Source organism: Neoarius graeffei, chromosome 18 (assembly GCF_027579695.1).
Source record: "Neoarius graeffei isolate fNeoGra1 chromosome 18, fNeoGra1.pri, whole genome shotgun sequence".
In the NCBI taxonomy this organism is placed as follows: domain Eukaryota; kingdom Metazoa; phylum Chordata; class Actinopteri; order Siluriformes; family Ariidae; genus Neoarius; species Neoarius graeffei.
Genome location: NC_083586.1, coordinates 68,010,270 through 68,032,901, shown reverse-complemented (window position 1 = coordinate 68,032,901; position 22,632 = coordinate 68,010,270). Strand labels below are relative to the sequence as shown.

Sequence of the window (22,632 nt, the reverse complement as noted above, 5' to 3'; positions counted from 1 at the left end):
GGGTAAGTCACTTAAGTATTGAGTATAGCACTGACCAGCCGATTATAGAATAGAATAAGGTAATTCCAGCTGTAATTCCAAATCGTCCGTCTTGTTTACCTGGCGTTGGAGAGGTAGAGGCTTAGCAGTGGAGATTTGAGTGGCTGTTTTCTGAGCTTAGTCAACAGGCCGGCTCTGCAGCCTCGCTTTTGCTTCCTCTCCCGACGCCGCCTCCTTCGCTTTGCTTCCGATAACAATCCACGGAGACCCCGCTGGTCTCGCTATTTCGTCCGGAATGTTTTTTTTTTTTCTCTCGTCCGGAATGTTGTGCATGCGATGGAAATCGCTACAAACCGTCATTTTCTGCTGGAAACCAATGTCCAGTAAGTCCATACAGTTGTAGTGGATATTGAAGTCCGGTACAGACGAACAACACGCAAAAATACACACAAAAAACATAAAAAACGTGCACAGGTAGGGAGAGCTTGTAGCCGCAGCCATTGTAGTAGAATTGTATATAGTAGGGTTTTCCAGAAGAAAAGGTAGAAGTAGAACCAGAAGTAGAAGTAGAAGGCGGAAATATGGCGTTTGACCGACAAGATGGCGTCTGTCACAATCTGGATCGGCTGTGACGTCACATGCAAGTGCTCCATACATGTGTATAATTGATCCTGCAGTACTGAGTGTGCATAAGTCACAATTAGGAGATGTGATGATTTTCATAGCATGACGTTTCCTGGGGGTTAGATACATCCTGTGTATAAATTTAAAATGTATCAGTTGATGGTCAGGGTTTTTGGAGGTGTCATCTAGATTCTCCCATACTGTGTCCCACCAAATTTCTTCCTCTCCCATGGAAGGGAGGTCCTTCTCCCATATACTTTCTACAGGCAATGGTGCACGTGGATCAGAAATAAATTTATAAAGTTTGGAAACCATCCCCCGTCTTTGGCTTTGTGGCGCACCTAGTTTATGCAGTGGGTGGGTTAGAAGTGCTATGCCCCAAGGGACACCATATGCCTTCATGGCAGACCTCAACTGCAGATAAAAGAAAAATGATGAACCAGGTAGGTCATACTCAGCTTGTAGATCACTAAAAGCATGCAAACCATCATCAAACAGGTCTTTGAAAACATTAACTCCCTTATTCTTCCACAGTGGGAAAGAAAAAGGCTTTTTTCCAATAAGGAGAGAAATTATTGAATACAGGAGAGTATTTGTGCCATTTTAGATCTACGTACATTAGCATGATTCATTACAGTGTGGCAAGTTCTGAGCAAATAGGAAATTATAGGGCCTAGATGTAATTTAGCTTCTTTGGTGGTATGTTAGAGTACACCAGGTCTTGAAGCCTGTAGGGCTGAGAAAGATTCTCCTCAATTATTTTCCAGGAGACAGAGGCATCAGAATTTGAACCATACAAGCAAAGGTCGAAGCACAAAAGACCAAAAGTACATCTTGAAGTTTGGTAGAGCCAGTCCACCCAGTCTTATCGTGCTGAAGCGTTTTTAGTTTCAAACGCGGTCTCTTCCCATTCCATATGAATTTGGATATGAGAGAATGTAGTTTTTCCCAATAACCCTTTTGGGGGAGCAAGGGGAATCATTGAAGAATAAAAATTTACATGGGGAAGTATGTCCATTTTGACAATTGATATGCGGGCTTGAAGAGGATTTGAAAGCTTTGACCAACGTTCTAGATCCTTCTCAATTTGGTTATGTATGCTTTCAAAGTTATGTGATGCTATGTGAAATATAGAAGGAGAGATATCAATCCCAAGGAATCTGAACTGTCTCACTATTGGGATATTAGAGGGCAAAGGTGTAGCTGATAGAACTGAATTTAAATGCATCAATGAAGACTGTCCAATTGATTTTATATCCAGATAGTGAGCTGAACAAATCAAAGGTGGACAATAAATGTGGTAGAGAAGACCCAGCATCACCAACATAGAGCAGGATCTCATCTGCGTACAATGATATACGGTGTTCAGTATTACTGAAAGAGATGGGAAGTACAGAGGGGTGTTGTCTGATTTTCTGGGCCAGTGGCTCGAGAGAGAGCAAAGAGTAATGGGGAAAGGGGGCAACCCTGACGGGTACCCCTTGATATGGGAAACTGGGAGGAGCAAATATTACTAGTATAGACCATTGCAGAAGGGTTTGCATACAGGACCTTGATCATTTGGATAAATTGTGAACCTAATCCAAAATTGTCCAGAGTAGCCCAGAGATAATCCCACTCCGGTCTGTCAAACGCTTTCTCAGCATCAAGTGACAGGACTGAGCAGGGGGAATCAATCACGTTTGCTGCATGGATAATGTGCAGGAGACGGCGCTTATTATCAGATGCTAATCTGCTCTTAAGTTCAAGTTAACTTTATTGTCAATAATGCCATATGTGCAGGACATACAGAGAATTGAAATTGCATTTCCCTCTTCTCCGCAGTGCAAACAGTAATAAACATGAAATATAAAACATAGGTACAAGATATCAACTTTAAAAAGAGGAAAAAAAACGGGGGGGGTATTTACACACACAAGCTAAAGCTATCTAAGAAAAGACAGTGGCAATCCAGAAAGTGCAAATGTGGCAGTGTGAACAGAATGAACGGTATAAATTTAAATGTGACGAATGACAATATAAACAGAATGAACAATGTAAATGGGAACAGCAGTTTGACAGTATAGTAATTATCAGTATAAATATAAATATCAATAAATATGGCAGTATGAGCAGAATTTTCAGTGCAAGTATAAATATGGCAGATATGACAGTGTAGCAGTGAAGTCTATCAAAGATAAAAGATGTATAAAGTGTAAACAGTTTTTATATAGTGCAATTAAAAAAAATTGGCAGTATGAGCAGAATTTTCAGTGTAAGTATAAATATGGCAGATATGTATAAAGTGTAAACAGTGTTCTAAACAGTTTTTATATAGAGCAATTAACTTAAAAAAATAAATAATTAAAAAAATGTAACCCGTGTAGACAGTATTGTAAACAGTTTTAACATAGTGCAATTGAATTCCGTTACAGTTCGTTAAAGTGGCTGGTGGCATTTGGTTTGTGTATTAAGGGAAGGGGGTACTGGCCTGGGAGGGAGTTCAGCATCCTGACGGCTTGGTGGAAGAAGCTGTCTCTCAGTCTGCTGGTTCTCGCCCGGAGGCTTCTCATTCTCCTCCCAGAAGGCAGGAGGCTGAAGAAGTGGTGGTTGGGATGGGTGAAGTCGCCCGCAATGCTGAGTGCTCTGTGGGCCAGGCATGTGTTGTAAATATCCTGAAGGGAGGGTAGGGGGACACCGATGTTCATCTCAGCTGCTCTCACTATGCGCTGCAGGGTCTTCCGGCAGGATGCAGTACAGCCGCCGTACCACACAGTGATGCAGCTGGTCAGGATGTTCTCGATGGTTCCGCAGTAGAAGGTCTGCATGATAGTGGCTGGTGCTCTAGCTCTTTTCAGTCTGCGGAGGAAGTAGAGGCACTGCTGAGCTTTCCTGGCCAGCGATGCGGTGTTGCTGCTCCAGGAGAGATCCTTGGTGAGCTACACACCCAGGAACTTGGTGCTGCTCACTCTCTCCACAGCGGCACCATTGATGGTCAGTGGAGGACGCTGGGTGAAGGCTCTCCGGAAGTCGGCAACCATCTCCTTCGTCTTCTCCACATTAAGAGAGAGATTGTTGTCTCTGCACCACACGGCCAGTTGGCTCACCTCGTCCCTGTAGTATGACTCATCATTGTTGTTAATGAGTCCCACCACAGTCGTGTCATCCGCAAACTTGATGAAGAGGTTGCTGTTGTGTGTTGGTGTGCAGTCGTGGGTCAGCAGGGTGAAGAGAAGGGGGCTGAGCACACATCCTTGGGGGGCCCCGTGTTCAGTATGATGGTGTTGGATGTGTTGCTGCCGACCTGGACTGCCTGTGGTCTTCCAGTCAGGAAGTCCAGCAACCAGTTGCAGAGGGAGGTGTTTAGTCCTAGACAGTCCAGTTTCTGTATCAGCTGCTGGGGGATGATTGTGTAAAATGCTGAACTAAAGTCTAAGAACAGCATCCGCATGTAAGAGTCCTTAGTGTCCAGGTGAGTGAGAGCTGAGTGGAGAGCGGTGGAGATTGCATCATCAGTGGACTGATTGGCCCGATATGCAAATTGGTACGGGTCCATGGAGGGAGGGAGGATGGATTTGATGTGCTGCATGACTAACTGCTCGAAGCACTTCATAATGATGGGGGTCAGTGCCACAGGGCAGTAGTTGTTGAAGCAGGATGGAGAGGCCTTCTTTGGAACAGGGATGATGATGACGGTGGTGCTCTTGAAGCAGGTGGGGACAACAGCTTGGCTCAGGGAGGTGTTGAAGATGCCTGTGAGCTTCTCTGCACAGTCCTTTAGCACACGACCTGGAATGTTGTCAGGTCCTACAGCTTTGCGGGTGTTGATCCTGGAGAGGGATCAATTCAGTTGGTCAGTGAAAGTTGACAAATTCAAAAGAGCATCTTGGCCCTGAATAGATTGCTCACCACTGTTTTCTTTAGCCTGGCATGGCTTGTTGTTAGGCTTGGTTCTTGAATAAATACGAAACGTCGAAGGTAACCAGTAAGATAAAGGACGGTAGGCTAAATTAAGTAAACACAACACCATACATATTTCTTAAGTCTGCACAAGAGTGTTCCTGGTCAATTTAACAAAAGTATCACACTTCCATGGAGCTAACTTCAGGTACGTCTGATCTGCCCCATGACCGGATCATATTAATATAATATAATTAATCATATTACATGGGTCCACATGGGAATCCAAAATACTCGATGCAAGAACAGAACCAACATTGACAAAAAATTTTTGAAGCCATCAGCTATTTCTTTGGGATTTGAAAGAATCCTCTCTTTCCCACGCATCTCTGTAGGTGCACCTACAGGTGATTTTTTTTTTTTGCGATTTAATAAGTGGTTTATGAGGTTCCAGGTTGACTTGATATCATTTGAAGCTTGTGTGAATTTATCTGCATAATACTTTTTTTTTGGTTTTTCTTCTATCAGCTATGAATGTTTTTATATTTCTTATAGGTTTTTATGTTTGCTGGGGTGGGGTTTGTGAGAGCTTTCCTGTAAAGTTTGATTTTTTTGCAGGAGCGTTTCTTCAGTTCATCTGAAATCCAAGGTTTCCCCTTAGAAGAGTTAATATATTTTGAGTTGATCAAAGGAAAAGATGATTCTAAAGCAGAATTAAACTGTACTAGAAATGAGTGATCGGCTTCATCAACGTCTTGTAACCCGAGAACCTCATCCCAGGAGATGTAACTGATGGCTGTTTTAAAAGATTCGAAATTATTTCTAGTGAATTTGCGATATTTCATTTGTTCATAATCAGAGTTAGTGTATTTAAAGTTTGGATAGTCTGTATGTAAAATCTGGAAAACCGGGAGATGATCTGAGACATCACACGTCAATAGACCCGAAGTGATTTCAAAGTCTAGAGAATTGAATAGGATGTTATCGATTAATGAAGCTGATGATGTAGTAATTCAAGACGGCTTTGTCATTAAGGGATAAATATTTACAGAATATTCAAAAAGGTTAACAGGAGAAGAGACTGAAACGGAATGAAATTCAAAGGAGGAGATGGAGAGGTGGAAGAGGTGAGAACTTCCATAACTGAGAGATCAACAAACCAGTGCTACCACTACCAGACAGGCAAGGGGTGTGAGAGAAGGAGGTGGAGAGGGATGCAGGTGTTGTCGGGTGAAATCCAGGTCTCTGTCCGTGCAAGGCAGGGATGTGATTTTTCCGCGAATTCGCGGAATTCCGCTTTTTTCACCTCAAAATTAAAAAAAAAATTTTTTTCCGATTTTTCGCTCAAAAATCCGCATTCATGTCCTATTTGTTCCGACTTTCAGTAATTCCGTCGTTGAGATGAAACGAGGTACGTGATTGGCCCATCGCTCTGTAACAACCAATGAACGCGCTTGTTAGATAGCTGTACGTAAGCTCGCTTCAAACAAAGAGTTGAAAGATGGCAGCCTCCGTGATCGAGCGTAAAGATGCACCTGATCATCAGTTTGGTGTGTGTTTTTAAAGTAAATAAACATGGGGAAGAAGAAAAAACAACCCAGCTCATTTCTTTCCCCATAATAAACCTGCGAGTGGTGATGGCGTCACTGCACGTGCGATGGAGTGACGAAGGTTGCCGTGGCAACGGGGCCTTGCGCCATCTGTTGCTTCCTGGATGCGCATGCGCACGCTATGAAAGCTGTGGCGAAAAGGTTAGCATCGGAGGCTAAACCTTCTGAGGAGAAAAGAAGGGGCGGTTTTTATTTCAGTTTGTTTTAGTTACGTCCGAAGAAACAGCAGTTTAAATCACGGCTCTAGTTTACAAATCAAAATGGGTACTCAGTGAAAACAAAACAAAAGCTAGAGAGCGGGGGAGTGGTGTAGAGAGCGGGGGAGTGGTGTAGAGAGCGGGGGAGTGGTGTAGAGAGCGGGGGAGTGGTGTAGAGCGAGGGGGAGTGGTGTAGAGCGCGGGGGAGTGGTGTAGAGCGCGGGGGAGTGGTGTAGAGAGCGGGGGAGTGGTGTAGAGAGCGGGGGAGTGGTGTAGAGAGCGGGGGAGTGGTGTAGAGCGAGGGGGAGTGGTGTAGAGAGAGGGGGAGTGGTGTAGAGAGAGGGGGAGTGGTGTAGAGCGAGGGGGAGTGGTGTAGAGAGAGGGGGAGCGGTGTAGAGAGAGGGGGAGTGGTGTAGAGCGAGGGGGAGTGGTGTAGAGAGCGGGGGAGCGGTGGGAGTTGAACCCGGGAAAGTGAGTCTGTGAGGCGGCAGTGATGCTTGACCCCTCCCCCCTCCCGCCTCCTCTCACTTTACCTCAGAGTCTCTGCCAACTTCATCACAGATTATTTCACCTTTTTCACTCCAAGTTAGTTTTAATTTTCGCTCAAAACTTTTCCCACAGCGTGGATGTAAGGTAATTATACACAATTTTGATTTGTTTATTCAATATTAAAATGTTGGTGCAAATAATACATACTTGCCAACTTTTCAAAATTCTCATGAGGGAGAAAAGTGCATGAAAGACATTTTCAGTTGGCCGAGGGTCTGATGCGCGGTTGAAATGATAAAAACAGTGGAGCCCAATTAATTGCAAACACATTTTTTGTGAATGTTGTTTAGTGAAAAAGTGATTTTTATTCTTGCATATGAAAATCCTCAAGTGAGTGAACACTGTACAGTTCTGTATATGAGTCAATTTCACAGAAAATGTATTTTTTTTTTTGTCCGGATGTGTTTTGTTTACATTTTGAGATTTCTAAAACCTTTTTATGGCCTCATATGATAAAACATCATCAGTTCTACCTTGCATTTCAAAATTTGACTACTTTGGTTCATAAATGTGTATTTTGTAGCAAATTTTAGGGTCGAAAATGAGCAAAAATGGCTGTTCCACTGAAAGAGACATTTTTTCAGACATGATTCTTAATGTTAGACAAAGGTGGAATTGAAACTTTTTCATGTTCAACGACAAGACTGTGGAAACCACAATGGACATATGATGTCACAAATTGAAAATGCCATTAAGAAAAGAGATTTTTTCGATTTTTTGTTAATTTGTGTACCTGTCCCAGAGGTTTGTGTCAGTTCTGTTACCGTGATTAATCACATCACAAAAATAAATGCTCCCAAAAGCTATTATTGAAATTATTTGTTGCCAAGGATCTACATATTCTCACCTTTTATATGGATGGCAGAATGAACTGAATCTGAGAATATTTACTTAAAAATTTCAGTTTTGGTAAGTAGTCTATGCATGACTAATTTCAAAATTTAAAATCAATCCTGTTACCCTGTCTAAACGGGGTGTGCAGTAACTTAATCAAATATTAGAAGTTGCCATACATAAGCAGCAAACCGGGAGACTACCAGGAGCAATAGAGTTTAATAAATAATGGTGGATGAATTCTTATGTTGCATCATGTTTGTTTGAAAAGGCACATTTAGGTATGTTCAACTTCTACAGTAATTGAAAGTATAAATTTTGTTTTTCCTTATACAATTTTCTATTTATTCTAATGCAGATGATTTAATTTAGAATGACATTTTTAGGTTTCATGTTTTGGCTTTTTGTCAGTTAAGAATCATTGAATGTACTATAGGGGCTCAGAGTTGCATGTTGACCATTAAATTGGCTTGAATTTGTTAATCATGACAAGTTTTTTCTTGTGTGTTTGCTTGCCATTTTAGTACAATTTTTAAGTCGGAAAACCCCAGAACCCAGGAGCTTCGGGGGGCTTCCCCCCCTTGTCCCCCCACCAGGGCACTGCCCTGGACCAGCTGGGGGCCTGTGGCCCCCAGACCCCCGGCTAAAATTTTCAGATAATTTCACCAGCCCCAAATCACATCCCTGTGCAAGGATGTGGAGGGACAGAAGGGAGGGGTGGGCAGAGATGAAGTCAGCCTTCCATAGATTCTTTAATGCCAGGTGAGGGGTGGGGTAGAGCTTTAACGCCAAATCTGAAATTTAATAATGTATTTAAAATGTTTTAATATTTTAATAAATTTTATTTTTCTTTATTAACGTCACCGTTAAAAACGGCAAGGAATCCTCAACAGAGCAAAAAGCTCCAATATCTGAGGTCCCACAAAATTACAAAATTAAGTAGTACAATAAATAGATCAACAATAAATAATTCAATATCCAAGTTGGACAAAAAGGTATAAACAGCCCGTGAATATATACAAACCAGTAGCAGCACAAGCTGGTGCCGAGGGTGGAGATTGGCCGGCATGTATGACATTTCTCACACACACAGATAAAGGTCTGTCAATGTTGAAATAAAGCCGAGTTAAATTACTATAATATGAAAAAAAGACGCTTCTTAAACTCTGAAAGTGATTGATTCCCGTTCCTTAAGTGTGGGGATAAAATGTTCCAAATTCTAGGGCCCTGAATATAAAAAAAATTATTTTGAAGTACATTTTTTAATACTTTTCATGTGGGTTAAAAGATAAACCATTTCTAAAATTTTTATATACTTAAATTGTTTAATATATTTTTACAACTTTTTCAATAAATCTTATTAAATTTTTTTCAAAATTAACAGGCAGTGTTGTGTCCTGAAGTGAAGACGGAGCCGGATCCTTTCCTAACGGAACAGCAGGAAAATGGCACACTGAAATCGGAATTCTGTTTGATGTCTGAGTGGAAAACTGAGCCACATCCCACAGACATCCACCATGAAGACCAACACACACACTCACGGGTGGAGGACGTTCATGGCGGTGATTTTAAAAGCGAACCTGAGCCAGTGGAAATTTCACACACTGATGAACACACGCTTTACGCTCTGGTTAAACAGAGTTCAGTGCCGCTGGTGGATTGCAGGAATTTGGATGTCACACATGCGACTGAAGAACTGAGTCTGAAGAAGGAAAAACATGAAGATAGCTGCTGCAGAATGATGTCAGTGATGCGTGTGCAGTGGTGTAACGGTGACCGAGCGTTTCCAGGAGAAATGATGATCTCTGTGCGATCAGTCGGTCTGAACACTGATCTCTCCATGAAGGACATGGAGCTTCTCCACACTAGCATCACTGCACTGAAGAAGGAGGTGGCAGAGAGACACTGCAAATTGCTAACGTATCACAGAGAAGCTGAGCTACATCACCAGGTAAGGGGCGGAAGAGAGCCTTAACGCCAGGTGAGGGGTAGGGTAGATTCTTTAATGCCAGGTGAGGGGCGGAGTACATTACATTATTACATTATATGGCATTTAGCAGATGCTCTTATCCAGAGTGACGTACAAGTGCAAAAGTCAGGTACACGCAGTGCTGAACTTCTAGACAAGAAAGTTCAAATGCCAACTGAACAAGTGATAGCAAAACATAGTGTAATATGCTGTTGAAATACCAATACTCAAACAGCCAAGGAAACAAACCAACGATACAGAGTACAACTAAATAGAGAGCTCAAACAGCTAACCCCAGCCTAGACAGTAAACAGCCTGGGTTGATCAGGACCAATATGCAGTTTCACAGTGGGCAGGGGAGAGGTGCAGCCTGAAGAGGTGGGTCTTCAGTCTGCATTTGAAAGTGGTGAGGGAGTCGGCAGCTCTAACCTCAATGGAAAGGTCACTGCACCAACGGGGGAACCAGGACGGACAGCAGGCTGGGCAGAAGAGGAGGAGGGGCCAGGTGACCAGTAGTAACGGAGCGTAGGGATCTGGCTGGTGTGTAGGGGTGGATCAGACTCTGGAAGTATGCTGGCCCTAATCCCTTGAGAGCCTGATAAGCTAGCGCCAATGTCTTAAATTTGATGCGAGCTGTGATACCGTAGGTAGCCAATGCAGGTCGGCAAGCAGAGGGGTGATATGGGAAGGGTGAGGGAGGTTATAGACCAGGCGAGCTGCAGGGGCCTGATGGCAGAAGCTGGAAGGCCAGCAAGTACAGAGTTGCAGTACTCCAAGTGGGAAAGGATCAGTGCTTGGACCAGGAGCTGAGTAGAGTAGGTGGTAAGAAAAGGTCAGATCCTTCTGATGTAGAGGAGGAATCTACACGTTTGGGTCACTGCAGCAGTGTTCGCTGAGGCAGAGAGTTTGTTGTTGAACATGACCCCTAGGTTCTTTGCACTGGGTGAAGAAGACCTAGAGATGTTCAGAAGGAGGAAAAGAGAGAAACAGTTGGGTGTCTTCACCATAGCAGTGGTAGGATAGACCATGAGCAGAGAGAATTAGGCTGAGAGACTGGGTGTAGAGGGAGAAGAGAAGTGGACCAAGGACTGAACTTTGAGGGACACCAGTGGTGAGTGGGCGTGGTGCTGATATAGTACCAGACCAGGTGACCTGGAAGGAGTCACCAGAGAGGTAGGACTTGAACCAGTCTAGGGCTGTCACGCAGATCTCTAGAACTGATAAGGATGGCAGGAGGTCGGAGTGACCATCAGTGTCAAATGCAGCAGCAAGATCAAGGAGAATCAGGACTGAGGAGAAGGAGGCAGCACGAGTTATATGAAGTGCTTGCACTTCTCTCCGTCAGTGAATCTCGGTTGAGTGTCTGACTTGGGAGCCAGACTGGTGAGGATCTCTGAGGTTGTTCTGTGAGAGAAAAGAGGAGAGTTGGTAGCAACAGCACATTCAAGCGTCTTTGACAGGAAGGGAATAAGAGAAACAGGGTGGTAGTTCTGGATGAAAGAGGAGTTTAAGGTGTCTTTTTTTTGTTGTTTGTTTTTTGTTTTTGTTTTTTTTATTAGCAGAGGAGTGATGTGGGTCCGTTTGAAGCTGGAGGGAAAGTATTCAGAGGACAAGGAGGAGTTGACAAGGGAGGCGATAAATGAGAGGATGTCAGGAGAGATGGTCTGGAAAAGAGATGACGGGATGGGGTTAAGAGCACAGATGGTCAGACAGCGAGAGAGCAGGAACTGGGAGACATCTGAAGTGGAAAGAGGAAAAAGCAGAGAGTAAGGGTGGGGAGGCAGGTGTGGTGAAGGAGTTGTGGATGGCCATGATCTCTTCCTCAAAAAAGACTGTGCAAAGTCCTCTGCAGTGGTGGAGTGGGGCAGATTCTTTCATGCCAAATCTGAAATTTAATAGTGTATTTAAAATGTTTGAATATTTGAGTAAATCATTTAGAAGTGTATATATTGTAATACTTTGCATGTAGTTTAAAAGATGGAAAACAATTTCTAAATTTTTTATATACTTAGATATAATTAATATTAGCAATTTATAATATAAAATTTTTCTGAAAATCTTATTACATTTTTTTTTTCAAAATTAACAGGCAGTGTCGTGTCCTGAAGTGAAGACGGAGCCGGATCCTTTCCTAACGGAACAGCAGGAAAATGGCACACTGAAATCGGAATTCTGTTTGATGTCTGAGTGGAAAACTGAACCACATCCCACAGACATCCACCATGAAGACCAACACACACACTCACGGGTGGAGGACGTTCATGGCGGTGATTTTAAAAGCGAACCTGAGCCAGTGGAAATTTCACACACTGAAGAACACACACTGCACACTGATGAACACACACTGCACACTGATGAACACACACTGCACACTGATGAACACACACTCTACACTCGCCTTAAGACGTGTTCAGTGCGGCTGGTGGATTGCAGAAACGTCATACATGAGTCTGAAGAACGGAGTCTGAAGAAGAAAAAACATGAAGATGATAAAGATGATTTTAACCCTTACGGTAAGTTCTCATCATGATGACAGTGAAACTTCGAGCATATGTCAGTAGAGCCTGGTGTGTAGTGGAGTGAAGTCTGGGTTTACACACACTGGATGGAAAACTTTGGAATTTAATTTTGGAAATCTGTTTCTGTTCTGGAGTGCCGGTGTCTGTTCATGTGAACATTTAAACCCCTCTGGTAGGAAACTGGACGAAAGAAAACACCTTATTACAGTTTATTCACCTTTAAAGGATATGGGACATGGATTTTTACCTGGGCATAATTATGTATAAAGGACATAAGAAATGCCATCTAAATCACTGCAGGGCGTCAAAAACGTGAAAATCATCACATTATTCAAGTTTTTTATACATCAGCGTAAAACAAGGATTCGTTAATGAGCTAGGTGGTCACGTGACCCGTGACGCAACAAAAACTTTCCAAGGAGCCAGCGCTTGGGAATCTAATGTAAACAGGTTACCGAAATGGACACCATCGACAGTGACATTCCCGATGTTTCACAGAGATGTGAAGTTAGACCCTATCAATTCGAACCGATAGCTGGAAATTCACATGAACATGGATCTTGTCTTTACTCTGACGGGTCAGATGATTCTGAGAGTGAGAGTTCATTCAGCCCTCATGAAACTGAAAGCGGTCGGCTCGATAACACTTCCTGGTAAGTTAAAAACAATTCTGCTCAAAGGCTAATGATCTGTTGAAAGAAGTCTTATTTTTGTATCATACACTGAAAGTTCATCATAGATCTAGCTAAAGTCCGTTGCAAGCTAGTTTTTTTTTTGCTGATATTTTTCGAGACTGATTGAGATACAATGCTTCCAGAGTCCGAGATGAAAACATTCAAAATGGTGAAACGAGTCAGAATTATGATAATCAATAATTGATACACCCAAAATTATAATACTAATCCTTACCTCGGCTTTCAGTCGCTTAGCGCAGAGGTCTTCAACAGGGGGGTCGCGAAATCGCACCGGATCACTCATATCAACAAAAATATTCCTGCCCTGTCCCCTGGCCTCTGTGCAGGGATGCAAACAGCGCGCCTTTCGGCGGATGCTGCCTTTTTCACGGCTGAATCGCGCAGATCTGATTTAAAAAAAATAAAAAAATAGCGATATTAATTCATGAAACATGAAGTATAAGGATGAGAAAAAAACAGTTTAAATCGGGAAGCTGCGCACATTTGTGCAGCCTGGCGCAGGTGTGCGCAGCTTCCCGATTTAAACTGTTTTTTTTTTCTCATCCTTATGCTTCCTGTTTCATGAATTAATATCGCTCAGTACCTGAGTATTAATGTTGAAAGAATCCTCAGTGAAATGGTCCGAACACAGTTTGTGGGAAACAGTAGGTGCAAAGTTTTTTTCAACAGGTGTTCTGTAAAGTTGTCCTACCAACCCTACTGCGCATGCGCGAAGCCTACTGCGCATGCTCAGGTGAGCCCACACTTTCCTCAGCTTCAGGTCCTTGGGGAATGCAAAAAAACTTACTCCAGGGCATTTCCCATTGGAATTATTGCAACCATAAGCAGCACAATGCACCATGATGTCCAATGTACTTTAAAGACTATAAAAACAATTTTCTTGTCATCCGCTTCTCCATTCATCTACCCGCTTGTGCTGTGCCCGAAAGTTTTTGTGACATATGATCACATGACAGCGGCTCTTCCGGGTGCAAAAAATGCATATCGGAAGTCGAGCAGAAATGCCATATAATCATCACGAATATAACGATTTTGCTGAATTTAATAGATGATTTTGTATTTGTTGATGCAATTAATTCATATTTTTAATGGGAAGAAACTGATATAGCGTGCTTTTATGTTTCATGTCCCATATCCTTTAATAAGCACGTTATCTGAGCCTTGTAGTGGTGGATCCAGAGTGAATAGCAGAACCCTGGCATGGGGCGAGAATACATCCTGAATGAGATGCCAGTCTGTCAAAAGGGGAACCACATGCATGCGTGGAGACACACACTTTCAGTCCTGCTGCTGAAACCACTGAAATCCGCCCAGACATGAGGAGAACAGAAACAGAAATTCCGCACATTTAAACTAGAACCTTTCTTCCTGTCTGTGCATCCATTTTTAATTGAAATATATATTTTTAATAATCATTTAAATATTGACTGATTTGTGATTAGGTTTTTGTTTCTTTCCTTCATTTCTTGTGAAGTCCCAGCTGATAGGAGGAGCACATCGAAGAAAACAAGAGTGAGAGACGTGGAAGCTCAGGACTCGAAGCGCCGCTGTGAGGCTCTCTCAGAGAGGCCGTTCCGCTGCTCTGTCTGTGACAAGAGCTTCACTTTAGAGTTCAACCTTCTCAAACACACGAAGCTCCACACTGGAGAGAAACCGTTTCACTGCGATCACTGCGGGAAAACGTTCACGCAGTTATTCAACCTGACGTCTCACCAGAGGACACACAGCAGAGAGAAACCCTTCCTGTGCAGCCAGTGTGGGAAAAGTTTCTCTCAAACCTCCAAGCTGAAAACTCACCTCAGAATCCACACGGGAGAAAAACCCTACGTGTGTGTGACCTGCGGGAAGCGCTTCTCCGATTCATCCACACTTAGTAAGCACCGGAGGACGCACACCGGCGAGAAACCGTACCCGTGTGTGACGTGTGGGAAGTGTTTCAGACAATCGGCTCACCTCGCGAAACATTACAGAACGCACAATCGCAAATCCAGCTCGTTTAAACGCTCTTCCAAATCCAAACCCAGGGCACCACCCCCAAATTAATCTTGCTTCTCTCTGAGCAATTTGCATATTAATCTTTATAATTAACATATGACCTTTAACAGCATTCGAGATTTATTTTGTAATGAAATTTTGAGTTGAAACTTTTGTTTCTTAAACAGTTGTCATGATGCAGCGGCGCTTTAGTCTATTCAACACTGTCCGCTCTGTACAGCGAGCCTGGGATGTGCATTTACAAAGAGTTTTGCACATTTTTGCAGAATTTCTTTTATTAATCAGGTCATTAGTATTTCATCCATATACATCGGTGCTTGAAAGTTTATGAACCCTTTAGAATTTTCTATATTTTTGCATAAATCTAATCTAAAACATCAGATTTTCACGAGTCTTAAAAGTAGATAAGGCCACACCAATTTAATTAGTTGGTTCTCGGATTTTTTCAGGAAAAATATGAAGCGAGCGGCGAAATAAAAATAAAAAACTGCTCTGATGGTAAAATTAGTGGTGGAAATAGACCAAACAATACAGGCAAACCAGTAAACAGAGAGGCTAAATAAACGATTGAATTACAGTCAGTTGAACATCGACAATGCACAGAAAAAAAAGATTTGACCAGGAGTCGGCTACTTCACAAGTCTTTAACGAAAGTGAAAGGGGCGATTTGATTGGTTTTCGACGTCACGTGATCTCACGTCACGTGACCTTTTCTGTTGCCGGGAGTTTGATTTTGATTTTTTTTTTCATTTTGCATTTTCTTCAAGCGGCGATTCCGAGAACCAACTAATTGAATTGGTGTGGCCTAAATGAGACAAAAATATTATACTTGGTCATTTATTTATTGAGGAAAATGATACAAAATTACATATTAAATGGCAAAAGTATCTTTTAACCATCTTCAGTAGAACGCTGCGTGTGTTTCCGGTCCTTGTCTCACTGCATGACCCACTTTCTCTTGAGATTCAGTTCCCAGTCAGATGTCCTGACATTTTCCTTTAGAATTCTCTGGAATGATTCAAAATTCATTGTTCCATCAATGACAGCAAGCCGTCCTGGTCCAGACGCAGCAAAACAGCCCAAAGCATGATACTACCACCACCATGTTTCACAGATGGGATAAGGTTCTTATTCTGGAATGAAATGTTTTTCTTTCTCCAAACAGAATGCGTCTCATTTCAACCAGAAAGTTCTATTTTGTTCTCTTCCATCCCCAAAAACTTCCCCAATAACCTTCTGGCTTGTCCATGTGATCTTTAGCAAACTGTAGTTGTGCAGCAATGTTCTTTTTGGAGAGCAGTATCTTTCTCCTTACAACCCTTCCATGTACACCACTGTTGTTCAGTGTTCTCCTGATGGTGGGCTCATGAACATTAGCCAATGTGAGAGAGGCCTTTTGTTGTTTTGAAGTTCCTCTGGGATCTCATGGACTATCACACACCTTGCTCTTGGAGTGATCTTTGTTGGTTCACTCCTGAGGAGGGTAACAGTGATCCTGAATTTCCTCCATCTGTCTGACCTATGGATTGGTGGAATCCAAACTCTTTACAGATAGTTTTGTAAACTTTTCCAGCCTGATAAGCCTCAACATCTCTGTTTCTGAAGTCCTCAGAAATCTCCTTTGTTCGTGCCATGGTTCACTTTGTGTGTTGTAAAGATCAGACTATGACAGATCTGTTCTTTAAATAAAACAGGGTGAACATTCACCTGATTGTTCTCCATCGATTGAGAACACCTTTTTTTTTTAATTTGACCTTCAAATTAACTGTTAATCCCAGGGGTTCGCATACTTTTGCCACTTACTATGTAATATTGGATCATTTTCCTCAATAAATAAATCACTCAGTATAATATTTTAGTCTCAGTTGTTTAATTGGGTTTTTCTGTTTTCAAGATGTGTGAAAATCTGATGTTTTAGATCAAATTTCTGTAGAAATTTAGAAAACTCAAGAGTTCACGAACTTTCGAGTACCGCTGTAGCTACATTAACTCTTTTCCAGCTGCAGTGTACAAAGTTCCTGTAGAGCCCAAAGTTAACCGGACCATTCCCTCCAGGATTCTGTTCATGTCTGATCTTCGTGTTTGTCTTTCTGTATCATCGTCTTTTTCTCTCAGTTGCGTCAAGGCTTTAGTTCGGTTGAATCGTTGCATTATGATCATGAAGCTATGATGTAATTTCTTTCATATATTTTCACACAGCTTTTGCTTTAACCAGCATCTAATTTCACTGATGAGTCCAAACACAAAGCTATTCCTGGAGACATTTTATTCACTCAGACAAACATCTACAGGAATGGTAGATACACCGAACACATCAACAAAGTACACCCGCGAACCTGATTTTTTTTTTTTTTTTAAACTTTAAAGCGCAGTGAACACTGGTGGACCTGAACAAAGTGTTGGTTGTTCTCATTTTGGTGCTAATGGTATTTCAGAAGTCTACTGTATATATGAATCACAAAATCCTTCTCCAGCTTACGTTTGCTCACATTTCCTGATCTGAAGAATGTTAACACCTTCACAATTACGTATTAAAATCAGAATTAGTTTATTTACCAAATCCACAGGACATAAACACACGTGAACCTGACTTGGCGAACCTGACATCCATCTCTCACCCCATACTGTTTAACCCTCTGACTTTACAAATGTCCCGAGTGTAACGTAACAAAACTGCAATCTGACTGTGTGTAATCCAGCAATAAAGGACTACAACATGTAGCGGGTTGTGTCGGATTATTATTAAATCTCATACTTGTCCAAGATCATTTTTATTAATATTTATTAAGCTTTATTATGCTATTAATCTCACTTTTAGGTTAGGAAATGAATTAAACAAGTATACATAACTTTACTGTTGGATCACAGGAGCTGGAGACCGAGATTTTCTCAACTCTACGTATTATCATTATTGTTATTATTCTATCCACATTCATTGGATATGAGCAATCACATGCTCTGATTGGCTACTCTACTACTAGGATATCAGCTCATATACTGTGAGTAGAGAAAAACAAAATGGCGGTGCAGGGAAGAGGACGAAATAAAAACTACTCGAAAACAAAACCTCAAAAAATACAAAAAAGCAATAAAATATGGAACAAAAGTATCTGATAGTAAGAACGCATCTTTTTTATTTATCAAATTGCTCTTGTCATTTCGCTGGTTTGTTTACATTCTAAGCAGAAATTATTTTGTGGGACGTTTTGTATAAAGTTTTTATTTATTGAATTTGCAAAAAAAAAAAGCTCTGTTTCTCAAAATCCAGTGAATGTGGATAGAATAAAAGTTATTCCACTCACTCTTGTTATACATGGCTTTTAGCGCTATCAGCTCATATACAACTTGATTTCATGGAATAACTGTTAAATATATTAACTCAATAAATCCAAATGATTAGCTCTAATGATTCTTTTGAGCAGTACTGTGGTGTGAATGGTCTGATGTTTCTTCAGTTCCAACCTGAGATTAGTTTCAAATTACTAGAAGAAAAACTTACCGGCATGGTTTCATCATATTCTGTCGTATGTCCTTTCATTAAATGTGTATAGACAGACTATGAAGAAAAAGAAAGCTTCAAAATAACTAGCAGAAATCGCTGACGCGTCTGGTAAGTGTGCATAGTTAGGAACATTAGCTGGCTTTGCTAATCTAATTAGTAAAGAATGAAGTGAGCACATTTTAATCTCACAAGCAATTTTTACACTATTCCATGTGTTAATGTTTAACTAGTTAGCTTTAGAAACTATATATATACAGTGATGCTTGAAAGTTTGTGAACCCTTTAGAATTTTCTATATTTCTGCATAAATATGACCTAAAACATCATCAGATTTTCACACAAGTCCTAAAAGTAGATAAAGAGAACCCAGTTAAACAAAGGAGACAAAAATATTGTACTTGGTCATTTATTTATTGAGGAAAATGATCCAATATTACATATCTGTGAGTGGCAAAAGTATGTGCACCTCTAGGATTAGCAGTTAATTTGAAGGTGAAATGAGAGTCAGGTGTTTTCAATTAATTGGATGACAATCAGGTGTGAGTGGGCACCCTGTTTTATTTAAAGAACAGGGATCTATCAAAGTCTGATCTTCACAACACATGTTTGTGGAAGTGTATCATGGCACGAACAAAGGAGATTTCTGAGGACCTCAGAAAAAGCGTTGTTGATGCTCATCAGGCTGGAAAAGGTTACAAAACCATCTCTAAAGAGTTTGGACTCCACCAATCCACAGTCAGACAGATTGTGTACAAATGGAGGAAATTCAAGACCATTGTTACCCTCCCCAGGAGTGGTCGACCAACAAAGATCACTCCAAGAGCAAGGTGTGTAATAGTCGGTGAGGTCACAAAGGACCTCAGGATAACTTTTAAGCAACTGAAGGCCTCTCTCACATTGGCTAATGTTAATGTTCATGAGTCCACCATCAGGAGAACACTGAACAACAATGGTGTGCATGGCAGGGTTGCAAGGAGAAAGCCACTGCTCTCCAAAAAGAACATTGCTGCTCGTCTGCAGTTTGCTAAAGATCACGTGGACAAGCCAGAAGGCTATTGGAAAAATGTTTTGTGGACAGATGAGACTAAAATAGAACTTTTTGGTTTAAATGAGAAGCATTATGTTTGGAGAAAGGAAAACACTGCATTCCAGCATAAGAACCTTATCCCATCTGTGAAACATGGTGGTGGTAGTATCATGGTTTGGGCCTGTTTTGCTGCATCTGGGCCAGGACGGCTTGCCATCATTGATGGAACAATGAATTCTGAATTATACCAGTGAATTCTAAAGGAAAATGTCAGGACATCTGTCCATGAACTGAATCTCAAGAGAAGGTGGGTCATGCAGCAAGACAACGACCCTAAGCACACAAGTCGTTCTACCAAAGAATGGTTAAAGAAGAATAAAGTTCATGTTTTGGAATTGCCAAGTCAAAGTCCTGACCTTAATCCAAAGGAAATGTTGTGGAAGGACCTGAAGTGAGCAGTTCATGTGAGGAAACCCACCAACATCCCAGAGTTGAAGCTGTTCTGTACGGAGGAACGGGCTAAAATTCCTCCAAGCCGGTGTGCAGGACTGATCAACAGTTACCGCAAACGTTTAGTTGCAGTTTTTGCTGCACAAGGGGGTCACACCAGATACTGAAAGCAAAGGTTCACATACTTTTACCACTCACAGATATGTAATATTGGATCATTTTCCTCAATAAATAAATGACCAAGTATAATATTTTTGTCTCTTGTTTAACTGGGTTCTCTTTATCTACTTTTAGGACTTGTGTGAAAATCTGATGATGTTTTAGGTCATATTTATGCAGAAATATAGAAAATTCTAAAGGGTTCACAAACTTTCAAGCACCACTGTAGTGCCTACCATCTCTCATCATAACATTGTTGGACAGGCCACACCTACAAGTGACCTCAGTAGCGTTTAGGCATGTAATGAGATCTTGTGCACCGATAAATTGTGATGCAAATGTATGATGATTCAAATCAATGAAATAAAAAAATTAATCATGATTGTCAGCTTGTGTAATCTTAGTTTGTCTGAACTGTAATTGCATTGTTTAGACAGCAGAGGGTGCAGTAATGTACAACAGCGGGAATACACGTGACCTCACTGTAGGTGGAAGTAATGGGGCTTTTCCACTACCAACGCGGCTGAGTCGTGCTGAGTCGAGCTGAGCGGGGCTGTTGAAGTTGCATTTCGACTACAACCGCGCTGAACCGTGCTGGCTGGAAGTGGGTGGACACATTGGGTGGAGTTAGCGAAAGTGGGTGGACGTCACGTGATGTCGTTAGGCGGCGCAAACAGTGACATCAGTGACCTTTTAAGCAGTAGTCTCATGACCCAGATAGTAAACAATAAACATGGAGGACATGGAGTCGTTAGTGTTGCTGGTCTTGGTGCTGTGGCTTGTTGTCACCGACAACGCCAACAGATACTGGCAAGAGCGTATAGATGAGGCGAGGCGCATAAGGCTTCGTAATTATTATTCTTCCGGGTTTACGGTGTTTACAGATCCCAGCGCGCTCGCGGGGCGTGTGTGGGCATGTGAGGACACTCCTCCTCACCAATCAGTGCACAGGGGAGTGTCTCCTCACGTCCCCAGCCCCACTCGGCTCGGTTGGGCTCACTTCAGCCCCACTCCAAAACCGTGCGAGTTTTGGGTGCTGAGTAAGGCTGAAGTGAGCTCAGTCGTGCTGCTCTGAGGTAGTCGAAACGTGAGCCGTGTCGGGCTGAAGTGAGCTGAAAAAGGGTAGTGGAAAAGGCCCATAACACAGCTCTAATGGGATGAAAACAAACAGACGTAAAATGTGAAACAGCTGTTGTTTGACTGTGTACAAATAGCTTTAATGAGAACTCTTCACTCTCTTTTTACAGACTGCTGAAAGATTTTTGAAAGAAAAGAGAAGCAAATGGAGGCAGAACAAATGTTCAAAGTATTAAGAAAAGGAATATTTGTTGTTAACTTTTTTGTTTTTAATGAAAGGAATATTTTAGTTAATATGTTGTTATATTTTATGCCAACCTTTACAAATGTGGGTAAATAATTACCTTGCCTGCTACAGAGTAAGTGGGGCAAGGTATTGTTTTCAGTCCAGTTTCTTTGTTTTTTTTGTAAACGATATTACGGGGAAACGGCTGGATCAATCTTCATGAAACTTTCAGGATAGATGGTCATTGGTCTCAAACAGAACCTCCAACATTTTGAGGGTCATCCAGTCAAGGTCACCAAAAAGGTCAAAATCGTTTTTGTTGTGTCTACTGCCTCATATAGAGGTGCTAGCCACTACGTCATCATGCTGTAAGAACGTAAGAGTGTAACAGTCGCGCACTGCGCATGCACATACACGTGTTCTGATTAAAATGGCCAGTGAGTGTATACAATTTGGTTCACCATTCAAAATAAATGGACTAGACTAAAGAAATGACTTTCAGAAATGTTTATGCTTATTACAGAGGGAAAGTGCGTTCCACTGAGCTCTAGCGCCGGGCCATTTCCAGGAAATAAGAGTTTGGGTCATGGCGACAGCGTGTGTATGTCAGCCTCGGTTCCAAGATTTCAGTTTCGAAAATTGTAAGAGGTACGAGTAGAATAATATAAAGTACAGACACTTGGTATATTTTACTTCTGTGATTTTTAAATTGTTCATTTTTGGATTATGCTTCATTTTTGTGGCTCCTGCCTCATAGAGTAAATATATATGCGATATTTACTGTATGGACATGGGATCAGAAAACTATTTTATTTATAAGCAGGAGCCACATGGACCCATAGGGGACTTTTTTTTTTCACGGTATCTTCCTTCATATTCATCGTAAGTGCTACTGGGTGAAGTTTGTTTTGCCTGGCATCACTTGTTACTGTTGGTTATTAAGAAAATTAAACAAAAGGTTTATTTATTTAACAAAAGGAATATTTAAGTTGGCAAAGAATAGGAAAGTAAATATTGCATTTTTTGGCAATAAAATTTTCTTCATTTAATATTTGTTCAATAAATATCAGGAAAATCGAAGCGTGAATTGGGTGAAATGTTACAGACCCCGTTGCGTAGCTACACACACACAAGGGAAAAGTACACGTGAACTGAGTGACATGTCACCTGTTAGTGTCAATGTAGGACAGACTGCACAAGACTGAACCGTATCTGAGATATTATATAAGAATTTTGAAACAATTATATAGTATTTTTACAAACAAATTAATATAGTCATATTTCATAGATTGCATTGATTGGATTGACTAATGGGGAGGGATTAATAAAGGTGTGTGTGTG

The 22,632-nt window shown here is 41.5% G+C and overlaps 1 protein-coding gene across 2 annotated transcripts in view; it reads left to right on the top strand.

The window, feature by feature from the left end:
• The window catches only part of LOC132866513 (uncharacterized), a 70,942-nt gene extending 53,371 nt beyond the window's left edge, over positions 1-17,571 (top strand). For both annotated transcript variants that reach the window (XM_060899325.1, XM_060899326.1), the window contains 3 exons: positions 9,057-9,623; positions 11,731-12,154; positions 14,330-17,571. In XM_060899325.1, coding sequence (XP_060755308.1) covers positions 9,057-9,623; positions 11,731-12,154; positions 14,330-14,898 — 1,560 coding nt within the window. In that variant the 3' untranslated portion in view covers positions 14,899-17,571. The remainder of the gene's footprint in view (positions 1-9,056; positions 9,624-11,730; positions 12,155-14,329) is intronic.
• The last annotated feature ends 5,061 nt before the right edge of the window (positions 17,572-22,632 follow it).